Source organism: Cyprinodon variegatus, unplaced genomic scaffold (genome assembly GCF_000732505.1).
Source record: "Cyprinodon variegatus isolate N-32 unplaced genomic scaffold, C_variegatus-1.0 Scaffold145, whole genome shotgun sequence".
NCBI classification, from domain to species: domain Eukaryota; kingdom Metazoa; phylum Chordata; class Actinopteri; order Cyprinodontiformes; family Cyprinodontidae; genus Cyprinodon; species Cyprinodon variegatus.
Genome location: NW_015150598.1, coordinates 44,719 through 58,180, shown reverse-complemented (window position 1 = coordinate 58,180; position 13,462 = coordinate 44,719). Strand labels below are relative to the sequence as shown.

Below are 13,462 nucleotides of genomic sequence, written 5' to 3'. Positions count from 1 at the left end.
GGTTATTTTTGATGGAAGACTGAGGACTTTGTACAACCAGTGCTAAAATTTATCAGGATTCCTAAATGAGAAAACTTCTTTTTAACAGTGAAAAGAGAAGACTGGTGATTTTATTCTGAACAGGCAGAACAGGGAACACCCTGGGTGATCCAACAGGCAGCTTTGAAAGAGTCCAACACTTGCTTAAAGGGGCTCGACATTGTGACAAGAATGCAGACATGGCTCCTACTTGGAGCAAACAAGTTTTGGCTACCTTTAAAACCCTGTATTCCCAGAGCAACCAGAGAAAATACCTCAGAGACACAGAGAACCAAACTCCTCTCAGTAATTCTGTGAGGAAAGCCTATTCCCCTCTAAATCTGTTTTGACTCATTTTCCGGTTATTTTATGACCAAGAGACAACAAATATGTGTGGACACATGATTTTTGTCCTCTCAGATCTCAACCTGGAATCAGTAATAAACCTGATTTGTCTTTGAGTGGAAGGCAAAATATCTAACGTGTCCAAATTTCTGTTTATATTTTGCTTCCGGCCTTTTAAAATCCTTAAAAGGACTTGATAAACAGCTCTCCAGTCTTTCTGAAGGTCTTTCTATGACCTTTGACAGCTTTATATCTACGTTTTGCTGTCTTCCATGTCCACCTAACTCTGATGATGACCCATTCAATCACAAAAGGTATGAATCACTGTTCTTAAAACAGAGGACAGATAACTTTTCCTGATTCCTCAGATAAATCCATGAAAAATCCAAAATCAAAAGTTTGATGGGAAATGTCTTTTTTTTTTTCCAACAAAGGTATTCCCCAAAAAGCTGTTAGCCACCACTAAAAGACAAGGCTTTATTTTTCATAAAAATATTGGCTCTGTTTGTTAAGTTTGTTATCAAATGTACATTTCTAAAAAAAAAAAAAAAAAAAATTAAAATGACCTGAGGTCAAAACACCAAGAAAGAAACATATGAGGCTTCCTGCAAACTTTGACTTTAAAATCCAATATGGCTGCTCTGATAAAAAAAGAAGCACAGTAATAAACATTTTCTAATGGATATGCACTGTTCTCATTTGTTAAGTGATTTATGTCAGAAAAAACATCAGTGGATAAAAAAAAAATCACCATCTTGTCTTTAACCTAAAACTTCTTTTACCAGTAAAACAGAACCAAGGTAACAATGGTGGCAGTTGTGCTACAGAGAACTTCAGCTCCAGAAATGTGCATCTCTGTGTCTTTCCTGGCTATTTTCTCTATTGATCATCTGATGGAGGTTGGACATTTGTAGATCCAATACATTTTATTTTCTATGAACTGGTCAGACTAGTAAGAATAAAAAAAAAACCCAATATTTCAAATAAAACACATTTTCATCTTAAATGATTCAAAGGTCATAAAGAGCTAATGGAAACCAATGTAAAAGATTTTAAGATCTTTCTTAGAGTCTGGAGAAACTTTGATCAAGACCACTTCTAAAGATCCTACGAACGTTTTCTGTTTGGGAGGAAAGAAAAAACCTTGACAGAGCAATTTTGCTCTGATTTGTTTCAGGTTTGAAAGTTCAAACTGCACATGATGGGAAAGAACCCTGTAAGCTCTTGAGAATCATCTTTTTGGAGCTCATACCTTCATTCAGTCCAACTGGGTTTTCTGTGATATTTTTCATGACTCTAACCAATGACATTTTGTCAATGTTGTAGAGAACCACCTTTAAAGACCCTCTAACAGCCTATATGAGAAGGTTCAGACAACCAAATACAAAATTTAAGGAACGACTGATTACTCAAGACTTTTGCACAGTTTGCAGTGTGTATATTTGGTAAGTACCTGAAGCAGCACCAAAGGAACTGTATTACGGGTTTAAAGAATTACCAGCACAGTAATGATGGCACAGTGACACAAAGGGGACAAAACAAGGCCTACAACATTTTTTGTCGGGTGGTTTTAGCAGTGTCTCAGCTCCACTACCCCATGAGTCCAACCCTTTTGAAGTTCTGTGTCCCTGCCGCGTCTAGAGGCTGCGTCCAATTAGAAATGCATCATCTGTACTTCAGAAATCTGAGGTCCTGTTAGATGGAGGGCAGTGATTAAGGCGAACTATTGGCAGTGAGAGAAGCAGAGCTGAGGATGTTACCGTAGTATCTCCTTTTAGGCCAAAAGGAGTTACTCCCCTTGACTATAAGGAATTCCATGGTAGGGAGTGTTTCTGATCTATTAATAAGTCCCTGCTCAGCCTGGTACAGAGGAGATGATGAGGATCGAGTGTCGGACGGTATTCCTGGGTTCATAGGTCCATTCATGGACAGATATAGACAGAGGAAGATGAGCACAAACCTACTACTGCTCCCATAATCACAGAGCTGGGATCAGAACGCTTTGGTCAGTTTGGAGGAGGGTTTTAGGATCAATCCCAAGCATAATCCCATCCAAAAGTAGGTCAAAACTGAATTCCCTCGTACTCAGTCTCACTACAGAAAAACCCATGATCTCCTTTTGTTCTGCATACTCAAGAAAAAAAAGGTCCAGAGGGAGTCCAAGTGATCCACATGTGGAATTTGCTTCCCATCATGGAACGTCACACTCAATGTAGGGGATGTCACTGTAGCGGCTGTCCACCTCCACCCACTGCTGCACCGCCCGGGCTACGATTTCCTCAGACAGTTTCTGAGCATACTCCAGTAGGACCGGGTTGACCTGGGGGGAGCCCTCCACCGAGGCCGGCTCCGATGAACCCACCAAATAGGCCTTCTCTCCTCGCGCCTTCTTCTCCGTTGAGTTGGCATGCTGGGAGGCATCGCTCCTCTTGGATTTGACACACCCCATGCTCTGGAGGATGTCTCATGGACTCGCTGCAGGATTAGCTCCTCTGACAACTTTTGGGAGTTTTTAGGTTTTTGTCATCCACTGTTATCCATTTCTGAGATCCAAGCTGTGATGATCAGATCGTCCTCCTTTGGCGATGGGAGGCGATCATGCTTTCTTGAACTGCGAAGAGAAAAAAGGAAGAATTTACTGCTTTATTTTCCTGAAGCTGCCTAAAACCCCAGAAGGGATGGTACTGCCAAGGTTTTTATTTTGGCAGCTCAGACTGGAGGTCAAGGCTTCACCTCTGAAGGGGTCACCAGCCTCCCCTCAGCCTCTGCCCTGGAGTGTTTTATGACTCAATCCATCGGCCTGAGATAGTGTGGCGTGGCACAAGTCCATGTGTGTGTTTGTGTGTGTGTTTAGCTGTGGACTGGTGGAGATGTAAGCCTGTGTGTCCCATCTGTTCCACAGAACAAGCCTCTGCACCCAGATTCATGGTAACAGCTCCACAACAGGCCATACATGTGCTTCATTCAGAGAGCATCCTGCTGGAAGCCACACAGCATGCAGGCCATCAATGATTTATATGCAGAATGTGTGCCTAGGAGTGGAAATGGGGAGGGGGGGTCCCTCTAGTAGGTAACACAACCTTAACCTCAGAATTTGATCAATTTAATGAGCTGAAATTTAATTTTATATTAGACAGATGAGTTGAGAGCAGCCTCTCTATAAAAACAACAATCAAACAAACATGTTGCATGTAAATATGATCCAGAGGGGGTCTACATACTTTTCACTGCGTGCAAGCAATCCCATTCCTCTCCATTCCCGGAAAATCCTGCGTCCACAGAAAGAAAAACACAAGGTCGTTCAGGGATAAAACCCTGTGGACTCAACCCGCTTCACCACAGCTTCCTCACAAAATATCCAAAACCATTCAAATCCAAAAATCGGTCCCAACTTGCCTCTGGGTTTGTTATTCTGGATGAAGCGCCCGCATCGTGCCAGATTTATAGATAATCTGTAAGGAAGGTTTAAAAACCAGGAAAACAACCTGAGGCTGCTGGATGGCTCTCTGTGCCGCCTTCAGGTCGGTCTGCAGCCGGAGGAGCTCGGCGGCAGACAGGGAGGAGAGTGGAGGGAGTCCGGATGAGCGCAGCGGCTCTCAGGAGGAGTCCAGGCGCTTCGCTGCGAGCCGCAGCTCTGCAGCTGCCCTGCACACTGCCGCCATCTGCTGGACAAATACACAACTACAAGACTGGAGAAACATTTAGAATAAATGACAGAAATAGCATCTATGCTCAGACCAATCAAACTTAAGTGTCATGGGGTCTCATGCAACTCCCATGATCACGAGATGAAGATGTTTATATCTGGATCTTTGTCACAAAGCAAAGCTCTGCATCAGGATGTTATTCCTTTATGTTTTTCAGGATTTTTCTGTTTTTCGTTCTAAGGAAGCTTGGCTTCAAGTTTTACAGAATTTTTTGGACTCTTGTCTGCTTTCATTTTTTCTTGGGTCCAATTCTGGGGGAAAAAAAATCTCTCTTTTATTTGTTTTAAGTTTATTTAATCAAGAAAAAATCTACTTTGATATACCATCATTGTACTGTTTGGCCCAGGGGTGTCTAAAGAGTTACATTAGAGCCACACATGGCCCTTAAAATGTGTTTGTTTGACACCCAACCACCAGTCACAAAAAAGAAACAAATATTACAAACCTTCTTACAAGAAGGCAACAGTGGGAAGTATTTTTATGTTCTGGTACAGAAAACTATACAAAAAAACAAAAACAATAAAAAAAAATGTTTAATGGTTCAACTTCCATCCATCCGTTTTCCATCATGGTTATCCCTGCAGGGTTATGATGGGTGCTGGTGCTTATCTCCAGCTGCCAATGGGTGAGAGGCGGGGTTCACCCTGGACAGGTCACCAGTCTATCACATGGAAACACAGAGACAAACAGCAAAAACAACAACTCAAGCACACACAGCCTCTGTAAATTTATTGAAGAAAAAAAAAATTTTAATGAGCAGAACCCATGAAGTGCATTAACTGGTTTCTACCGAGGTGGCCGACATAGAGCAGACAGGAATGGGGGCCCACATCACTTTCTGCAGAGAGTTTATGAGGTTTAGTCTAGTTTTGTGTCTTTAAAAAAAATCCAAACTCATAGTTTTTTCTAAATTAAAAACAGACAAACAAACAAACAACAACAAAAAAACAGCCAAGCAAAGACAATCCAGGAATTTCAGGATATTTTTCCTGGAGTGAGTTTGGATAACAGGTTACTTTAAGGCACCTTTGTTGCATTTATTAACACAGTATAAAGTTATCAAATTAAGACACTATTGCACATATAAGTAGCAGGATTATTAAATGAGAAAATGAAAAAGTAAATTGCAGTGGTTAAAAAAAAACAAGTATTTACAGTGAATACATTAAATAAATAAGATAACATGATAACATAAAAAGATCAAATGTTTGATAAAGAATGAAAGGAAGTTAGGTTCGAAACATGAATAATTATGTTTAGATAGCACAGTAAAAAGCGTTTTAAACAAACGTTTATTATTTAAATAAAACTATATTCCCACTGTGACATGATGAGTGTTAAAATAATTATAACATAACAGCAAAGAAAAGTAAGCAGCAGAATCAGAAATCTGATCTGTCAGAACAAACATGACTGACGTGAAGTTAACATCCCTGCAGGCTTGTTCCGATTAAACACACTTTATGTTCGGTTTAATGCTAAAAGTATTTTTGCAATAAACAATTCATTAAAAAGGTCTTTATTCATTATTTTCACAATTCTAATCCGGAATGTTTAAAAAAAATCAAAATATGAAGAAAAAAAAAAGGCCCAAAGTATAATTACATAATAAATTAGGCTGAAAACTAAGGATCTTTTACTCAGGTTATTGTGTTGGTTTGTTTGCAGATGATAGTCTCTTAAAGTCCTAAAGGAGAGGATGGATGCAGCCATGGAGGACCTGAATAACTCTTTGAACTTTGTGATCAGCTCCTCCGAGAATTAGCCGATTCAGGATGAACGAAGGATTGATTATTTGGTCAATTTAAAGGAGAAATCTTTTTCTCTCTAAAATTATCTTGGCTGCCGGACCAAAGTTCTGCCAGTTTCATTTCCATTATAGTTTCAGAAACTCCTGGGATGGTTGTTTGGCATCTCTTCTACTTTTTGTTGTGTATGTGGATGGTTTGTTAGGGTTGTTCTTTTATTTGTCATATATATGCCTGTTTTATTACTTATCTATTAAGTAGAGTATAGAGTAGACAGTCTTCCTTCACATGATGTAACACTGGTGTGATTACACAGGCTCTCTAATTGGTACAGCCTTTCTGTCCGGACAATAAGTACAAAAAAACTGTACATCCCAGGGGCCAAATTGATAAAGTTAACCCTGTCCCTAAATCCCGAGGCCAAGATGCAGCAAGGAAAAGGAAGGGTTTTGATGTCAGGAACTAAATGAGAAGAGAAGTGCCACAGAAAGTCTGCTGGCAAACAAGGAAATGACACTGAGTGACAAACCTATTTAAAACCTCACACTTTAAAAAAGGGCAAACGTTTTCTGATTTACAGGAAAAACTAAAGTACCTGTGGACAAGTACTACCACAAAGGTAGATCTTAATGTTAAAATAAGAAAAGAAAAATCACTTGAAATTAATTAAATGTACACACAAGAAAAGTCAGACCTGTGAAAGCATAATAGCAAAAATCAGTTCTATTTAAGATAAATATATGGACGAGTTTTTAAGATTATGTTAAGAAATGAGTCATTTAATTCCTGGAGATGTTCTTGGAAGGCTGATTCTGTCTTCATAGGCCTGTGATGTGCTCTAAGATGGAGCTATGGGATTTCAAATGCAACAACTTTAGTGTTGAACCTGAAAGCTTAAAATTCTTTAGTCTGCAGATGTAGGGGGCATTTCTTGACAGTAAATGTTTAAAACCCAGTGATAAAATAACCTTCATGATTGTAGGACAACAAGCAATAAAGAGTGCATGGTTTTACTCAGACAGTAATGTTTGTTTGTAGCTTATTCTTCATGCAATGGTACTGTAGGCAAGGAAGTCCCAAAAGATTATGGGGGAAGCTTTTAAAGCCATTGGAGGTGATCACCTCTCTTAAGCCAACCTGGGTGCAATGATTAGGTCATGCAAGTGATCTAAATGGGTTGTCAATGAGTCCAGACTAGGTCCAGACTGCAGAACATTTTCCTGCTATTCAGTGTTGGGCTGAATACAGTAATTGTGCTTCATGTCATCAAAGCTCAAATGTTTTTTAGGGTAACAATTGCATCACGGCAATGTCCTCATTCCAGAAAAAAAGTGCTCTGATCAGTTAGGTTTTATCCATCCAGTGAAAGCCCCACTACTGTGGTCAGGACCATTTGTGATTTCAGCTCCTGTGCATCAACACTAATATTCGTCTTCATCTATCCCTCCATCAGCTGGTCTGGAATGTGTTCAGCTCAGGAATGTATAAAAAGGTGGATCTCAAAAGGCTAAAACACTAAAAGACATTAGTCCTCAGATTCTACTACAGAGCAGGATAATAATAATAATTTAAACCAAAATAAAACTGAGCAGCTCTTCATTGTGTTTGTGAGAATGATATGGGTGAAAAAGTACAGTGAGGAAAAATAGATACTGCTAAACAATTGGGAAATGCTGCCATCTTCTGGACAATGATAGCACCTGCAGCTAAATAAAGAAAAATCATGAATGTAGATTTTAAAATACTACCAAATCTATTGAAATTTTTTAAAGTCTCTAGGCAGCATGTTTCCTCCATACAATTACTAATTATCTTATCCCTACAATAGTTTTCAAAGTTAATAAATAAATAAAAACTGATATTGGTACGAATTATTTTCAATTTCTTGGATATGGTAATTAATATTATAATAGATAAAATTATACTCATCACAGGTAACATTAACTTATGCACACTGTCACAGTCGCAATGATCAAATATGGAAACAAACGTGGTTATATTGGTTTCATGAAACAAAGCTTTTAGAAAAGTATTGACTCTGCCACAAAATGTGTTTACATGTTTTTTCATTAGAAAACCTTGAACTTCAGCATATTTTAGATTGGAAATAAAAGTATCATTTACTGTCTCTCATATTGAAATTCTTGTTTACCAGCAACAAGGTGACAAATGGAAACATGCAGACTTACACAAAGGTGGTAAAATAACTAATATATGAATGTTCAGTGTGGACAAGATAAGGCAACTTGCACCACTTCATGTTTCCTCTGCTGGATTTGATGATCTGTAGGGTCTTTCTGACACTCTCTATTTGATCCCACATCTCTATTGTGACACATCTGCTCTAACTTTATATAGTCACGCTTAAACAAATTTTCTATTGCTGCACTTTTTTTTTGGGAGCGCTCAGTATTTCATGTGCTCTTTTTCTTCTCATTGCTGTAAGGAGTCATCTACTTGTCAATAGTTGCTACTATGTTTTCTACTTGTTTGTCTACCTGTCTCCTGGATGCCTTTCCATATATGTCCAAGTTTCTGCCTTTCTCCTGCTCCTGATTCCCCTTCTTCCTTTAAAATGGCATTAGACACACCAAGGACCATAATCAAATTATCGTCAGGAGCTGGAATGGGTGACATCAAAACCTATCTGAAACGGCTGGCCGGGGATAAGGTTAAGTATAGTAAGATTGTTATTACTAACTGGTGATGACAGCCTGTTATGTCGATCTGAGATCACTCAAGTTAGTATTGCTTCAGAATGTAAGTCTGACAATATCAGACTCAAGTCTATTGTCCTTTCCTTATTTGGGCTATGTTTATAATGGGTTCTATGCACAACTCCACTACTTCCTGAAATGTCATGATCTTGGAACTGATGACGGGCTTAATTTTTCATTTCATTCATCTCTCTAACTCTGCCAGGTTTCCAATCACTGCTCATCTGATCCACATGCTCCTGCCTCTATTTAAGGTGCTTGCTCCCAGTTATCATGGCCTTATTAGTCCTGTTCTCTCTTGTCAGTGTTGAGAGTGTTTTTAGGGTTCCTTGGTGTTTCTGATTTCATGATCCTGACCTGTTCTGCCTTTCAACCACTGAGGCTGCCTGTTCCCGTCTGATTTGTTTGCCTGAACTATCTTTGGATTCCTGGACCTCTGAGCCTGCCTGTTCCTGTTCTGATCTGTTGCCTGACCTGGCTTGGTACTCCTGCATGTTCTCAGGGTTGCAGCATATGGGACACTTGGCGGCGTAGCATGTTGTAGGATACTCACATGGACGATCATCCTCTGTCAAATAATCATGGTCACTAACCTGCTTTTCTCTTCTAATGCCGCTGCTACTCCAGCCCGTTTATTAAACAAATGCCTTTTAAGTTATCCCACTGTCTGTCTGGCCTTGAATTTTCGGTCTTTCTGTTCTGACTCATGGCAAAAGTTGCTCTTTGTTAACTTTTGTTTCTGCTCGATGAGGTGATTAATCCAGGCTTGTCTGGCCATGGTTCCTCAGGTCAGATACACCTGGATGAATCAGTTCATCCAGAAGAAAAAGACAGGAAACAGAAAAGCTGCCTTAAGTTCAGGATGTAGTGGAGTTGTGCATAGGGCCCATTGGCAAACCTTTTGGGAAAAACAGGATTTTGAGAGATTGCATCCATCTCGCTTTTTCCGATCGAACTAAGGTAGTTCACACTCGGCTGCCAACTGCCCCATTCTATGTTGCATGAGAGAGCCAGCAGCAGCACCATAGTGTCTTGCCCATAGGATAAATCCAATAGGTTTGAAAGTGATCAAATTTAACCAAATTACAACAGCTAAATGTGGTTTATTGAACATTATATCTCTCTCTTCAAAGACTTGTTGGTTAATAATTGGTTGGTTAATTATTTATTTTATCTTTTTTAGTTTTTTATCAGAAATCTGACTGCAGCAAGATGATTATTTTAGTCTAAACAAGTAAATTCTTCAATCTCTTAAATTCTACATGCCCAGAAATGGGCATGAGGAAGGAGTAGCAACCATCTTTCAGTCAGATTTATTTATTAGACAAAGCCCATTAATTGTTACAAATCTTTTTTCTTTGAACACAAAATCCTTAGTTTTAATTAAACTGATTTCAGTTTATATATACTATAGATTCACTACATATGTCATCCCCATGCACTTTACAGAGACAATTCAATCAAACTATACAGACTAACTGGTTAAAAGTTTTCTATGGAAATCCAGCATGTGGTGCTTTGGTTGCATTGTGTTGTTCAGTGTGCAGTATTCCCTCACATGCAGCAGCAACAGTTGAGAGGATAAAATCAACCTAAACAGAAAGAAACCTCCAGAAGAACCAGGCTCAGTGTAAGCAGCTCTCTTCAGATGCTAAGTTGGTTTTCAAGAAGACAGAAGTAGTCATCCAAAAGGAACGTAGAAATACTGATCTATAAATATATATTTCTATGTTAGAAAGGGTAAAACTATCTCCATCGGTACCTGTGTTTAGGAAAGAAACAGTAAAGCAGATGAACTCTGAGACAGTTTTCATGTCAAAATAGATGAAAGAGAACACCGAACTAAGCACTCAGAAACAGCCCCAACTACATCATCTATGAGGGAAGTTGCTGACTGCAGTAACCCAGCTAATGTTTCCCTCCAGAATGGTGTCACAGCTAAAGAACCCAATCGCAGATGAAGCTACAATGATAAGAAAAATCCAGAAAAACATAAAATTCGAAGTTAAATTAACAGATAATTAGAAAGTAGATCCTGGATGAAGCAGAATGATAAAACGTGGTTCCTATGTCCTCAAGCAGCCTAACCCTACGGCCACATAACTACAGAGATTGATTAGGATAAGCTGACCTACTTTAAGTATAAGCGTTATCAAAAATGCAAGTTTTAAATCTAGTCTAAGAAGTTGACAGTGTCTGTCTGGATTAAAACTAGCAGCTGGTAACATTTTACTGCAGAAATATAACAGCAATAGGCTGCTTCCAATCATATCTGTCTTATTTCTGTTTGTTTACATTTATAATTTAGGTCATATCTCATCATCTATGACATATACTTTGAATCTGACAGTATGACTGGACCTTTTTTAGTCGTATTTGTATATAGAAAGTTCTTGTAAAGAGACATAATATGTTTGTTGATAAAAGGTGCAGTATAATTAAAGGTATAGTCGATTATTTTTTCTGGCAGCGTAGTAAAAAAAAAAGCCTAAATCAGATTTTGAATAACTGCAAATGATTAAGACCATTGTCACTGTCCTTTCACACCTCGAGGAACACCTATTCAATATATTATTTGCACAAACAGTTGACCATAGGCACAGCTTGGTCTGTCTGCATCATTTTCAAAGAACATGGTAAAAAAATGGAATTAAAATGCATGGCTTAAACCACAGCTCATTCGACACACCCTTTTAGACTACTGGGATGGTTATTCAGGTATATACAAAATAAATTCCCACTCAGAATTATGGTTTATTACAGCTAATTGATGTATTTTCAGTTTTATTTATGCATGCCTTTGCTGGGAGAGATTAGATATTATTCCATTTGGATTTATTTGATATTGATTAAAATATATATCAGCCCTTTTAAGATAAGAGATTGGTTCTGCAGCAAAGTGAAATGTTGAGACATCTAATCACAACAGAGCAGAGGCTGTATAATACAGCTAAAAAACTGGAAAAGCATATCTCATGAAACTTTGCTATCATGTTTTAAGATAAAATGCAAAATTAAGGGATAATAATAAGGAAACTAACATATAGTGAAGGCAGTAATAAGTATTTTCCTTTTTTAAGTTGAAATTTACCAAAAGCATATTTTAATTCATCCTAGTGAAGTTTCTACTAATCTAGCATATCACACAAAGGTAAGGAGAGTAAAGAATCTAAGCAATTAAACAATGCATTTTGAAATCCATGTGAACATTCAGTATTTTCAAAAATAAAATTCTTGGTCGTTTACAGACTCTGTGATATTTTTAGGGAGAATATCCCACTTGTCACATGTTTGGGAGCGATTATTCCAGTCAGGTTCAAGAGGAGGATCATTCAGAGCCATCAGGCAGCCCAGCCTGTAGCACTCAGTTTCCAAATCTTGTGTTGGATCCTATGGAAGATAATTAAAATCACTTTCTAAAATCACATTCATGGGAAAAAAGTACAACTTTAAATTCACTAATGATACAACAGTTTCTGCATTGTCTACAGGAATATGATTAAAAAAAACAAACCTTTAAACCCCCTTGTTTTTCATTGTAGATGGCCAGTTGCAGATTCTGAATCGTTAACTGTCGGAACTCCCTAACCTGGAACAAGTATTATGATGAATTAGCAACAACACAGATTATTAAGATTGAGTTTTTTTTTTTTTTCTTCATTACCTTTGAAGCTGCTGCGTCAGTTTTGGGTGAATTCAGTCTAAAAATATCATCTATTTTCCACATCTTTTCTAACATATCATCTTTTGCTTTTTTAAATTGTTTCTGGTGTCATGTATGTAAATTACATACAAACAAAGAAAAATCAAAAACAGAATATTAGATCAGAAAGAACGTTTTTTAAGAAATACTAATTAAAAACCAAAGTTATCTGATCTTATCAATGTATACTGTACCTGTATCAATTCTCTGGTTTCGTCGGGATTTCTCTGTCTTGATTTTAGATGACTTTTTATTTTTGGCCACATGCGCATCAGATCCTCATACAGTTCTATTAGCCTTGGTTTACTAACTGGATTGTTAAGGTTGACGGTTGTTCCTGTTTTGATTGAAGAAGCAACATCTCCTGCAACTCTGCAAATAAGATAGACAACAATCCTTAAAGCTGAAACAATATTCAGTAACAGTTGAAAGTGATGCTAAATTCATAAACTACAATTTACCAATGTACAGTACCTGTCTTTAAACGAAGTTAGTTCTTCAATCTTTTCATTTAAAGAAGACCTGTTAAAAAAAAAACATACATCAAGTTAATTTATTAAACTACAAAGTATTTCTTCTCCATGTTACTCATATAGATAACATCTGATAAAATCGATAAATGCACCGGTGTGATTTTAATCAGAAATAAAATAATTCATAGCAGACATTTACCATGTTCCAAAAGGGAAATTAGTGTTAGAGCAAGTCACAATGAAGAAAGAAAACATTGAGATATTTAAGTAGAAAATCACAACAATGAAATGGAGATCCAGAAACCTACTTATTAATGTTTTAAATTTGGAGGCGCTCAAATTGTGTTCATAACTTTTAGTAGAAATTTCAAGTAAAAACAAAGTATCAAGACAGCTACCAAAAGAGAGAAACTAAGTAGTACTAGCCTAGCCTTTAGCTTTATTGCCAAAGGACCCCTGCCATCGATATATATTTCTTTCCAGGCTGGGGATGGATTTGGTGGGCCCAGTCCTGAGCAGCGTAGGGAGAGTCATTGGAAACGTGATGTCATCTGATGATGGGTATAGGTCAAGAAAGAGAGGAGAGACAAAACCCAGGAATGTGATGCTGACACAATTGTTGTATTTTCCTAATCATACAGGTGCTGGTCATAAAATTAGAATATCATGAAAAAGTAGATTGATTTCAGTAATTCCATTTAAAAAGTGAAACTTGTATATTGTATTATAATTATGCTTTCTCTAAATGATA

The 13,462-nt window shown here is 37.8% G+C and overlaps 1 protein-coding gene across 2 annotated transcripts; it reads right to left on the bottom strand.

Moving 5' to 3' along the window:
• Positions 1-1,931: 1,931 nt before the first annotated feature.
• Positions 1,932-4,215, bottom strand: LOC107086199 (chromosome unknown open reading frame, human C2orf88). 2 transcript variants are annotated; one of them, XM_015376986.1, is made up of 3 exons: positions 3,849-3,867; positions 3,585-3,632; positions 1,932-2,974 (listed from the first exon to the last, which is right to left on the bottom strand). In XM_015376986.1, exon 3 carries the CDS (start codon positions 2,810-2,812, stop codon positions 2,555-2,557), a length of 258 nt encoding a protein of 85 aa, XP_015232472.1. In that variant the 5' UTR covers positions 2,813-2,974; positions 3,585-3,632; positions 3,849-3,867; the 3' UTR covers positions 1,932-2,554. The 2 variants fall into 2 exon arrangements, with proteins under 2 accessions (XP_015232472.1, XP_015232471.1); XM_015376985.1 differs by having other exon boundaries at positions 3,585-4,215.
• Positions 4,216-13,462: the final 9,247 nt, after the last annotated feature.

Excerpts from the sequence above, each read along its gene's own strand:
- LOC107086199 (XM_015376985.1), bottom strand. The coding sequence starts at position 2,812 with ATGGGGTGTGTCAAATCCAAGAGGAGCGATGCCTCCCAGCATGCCAAC.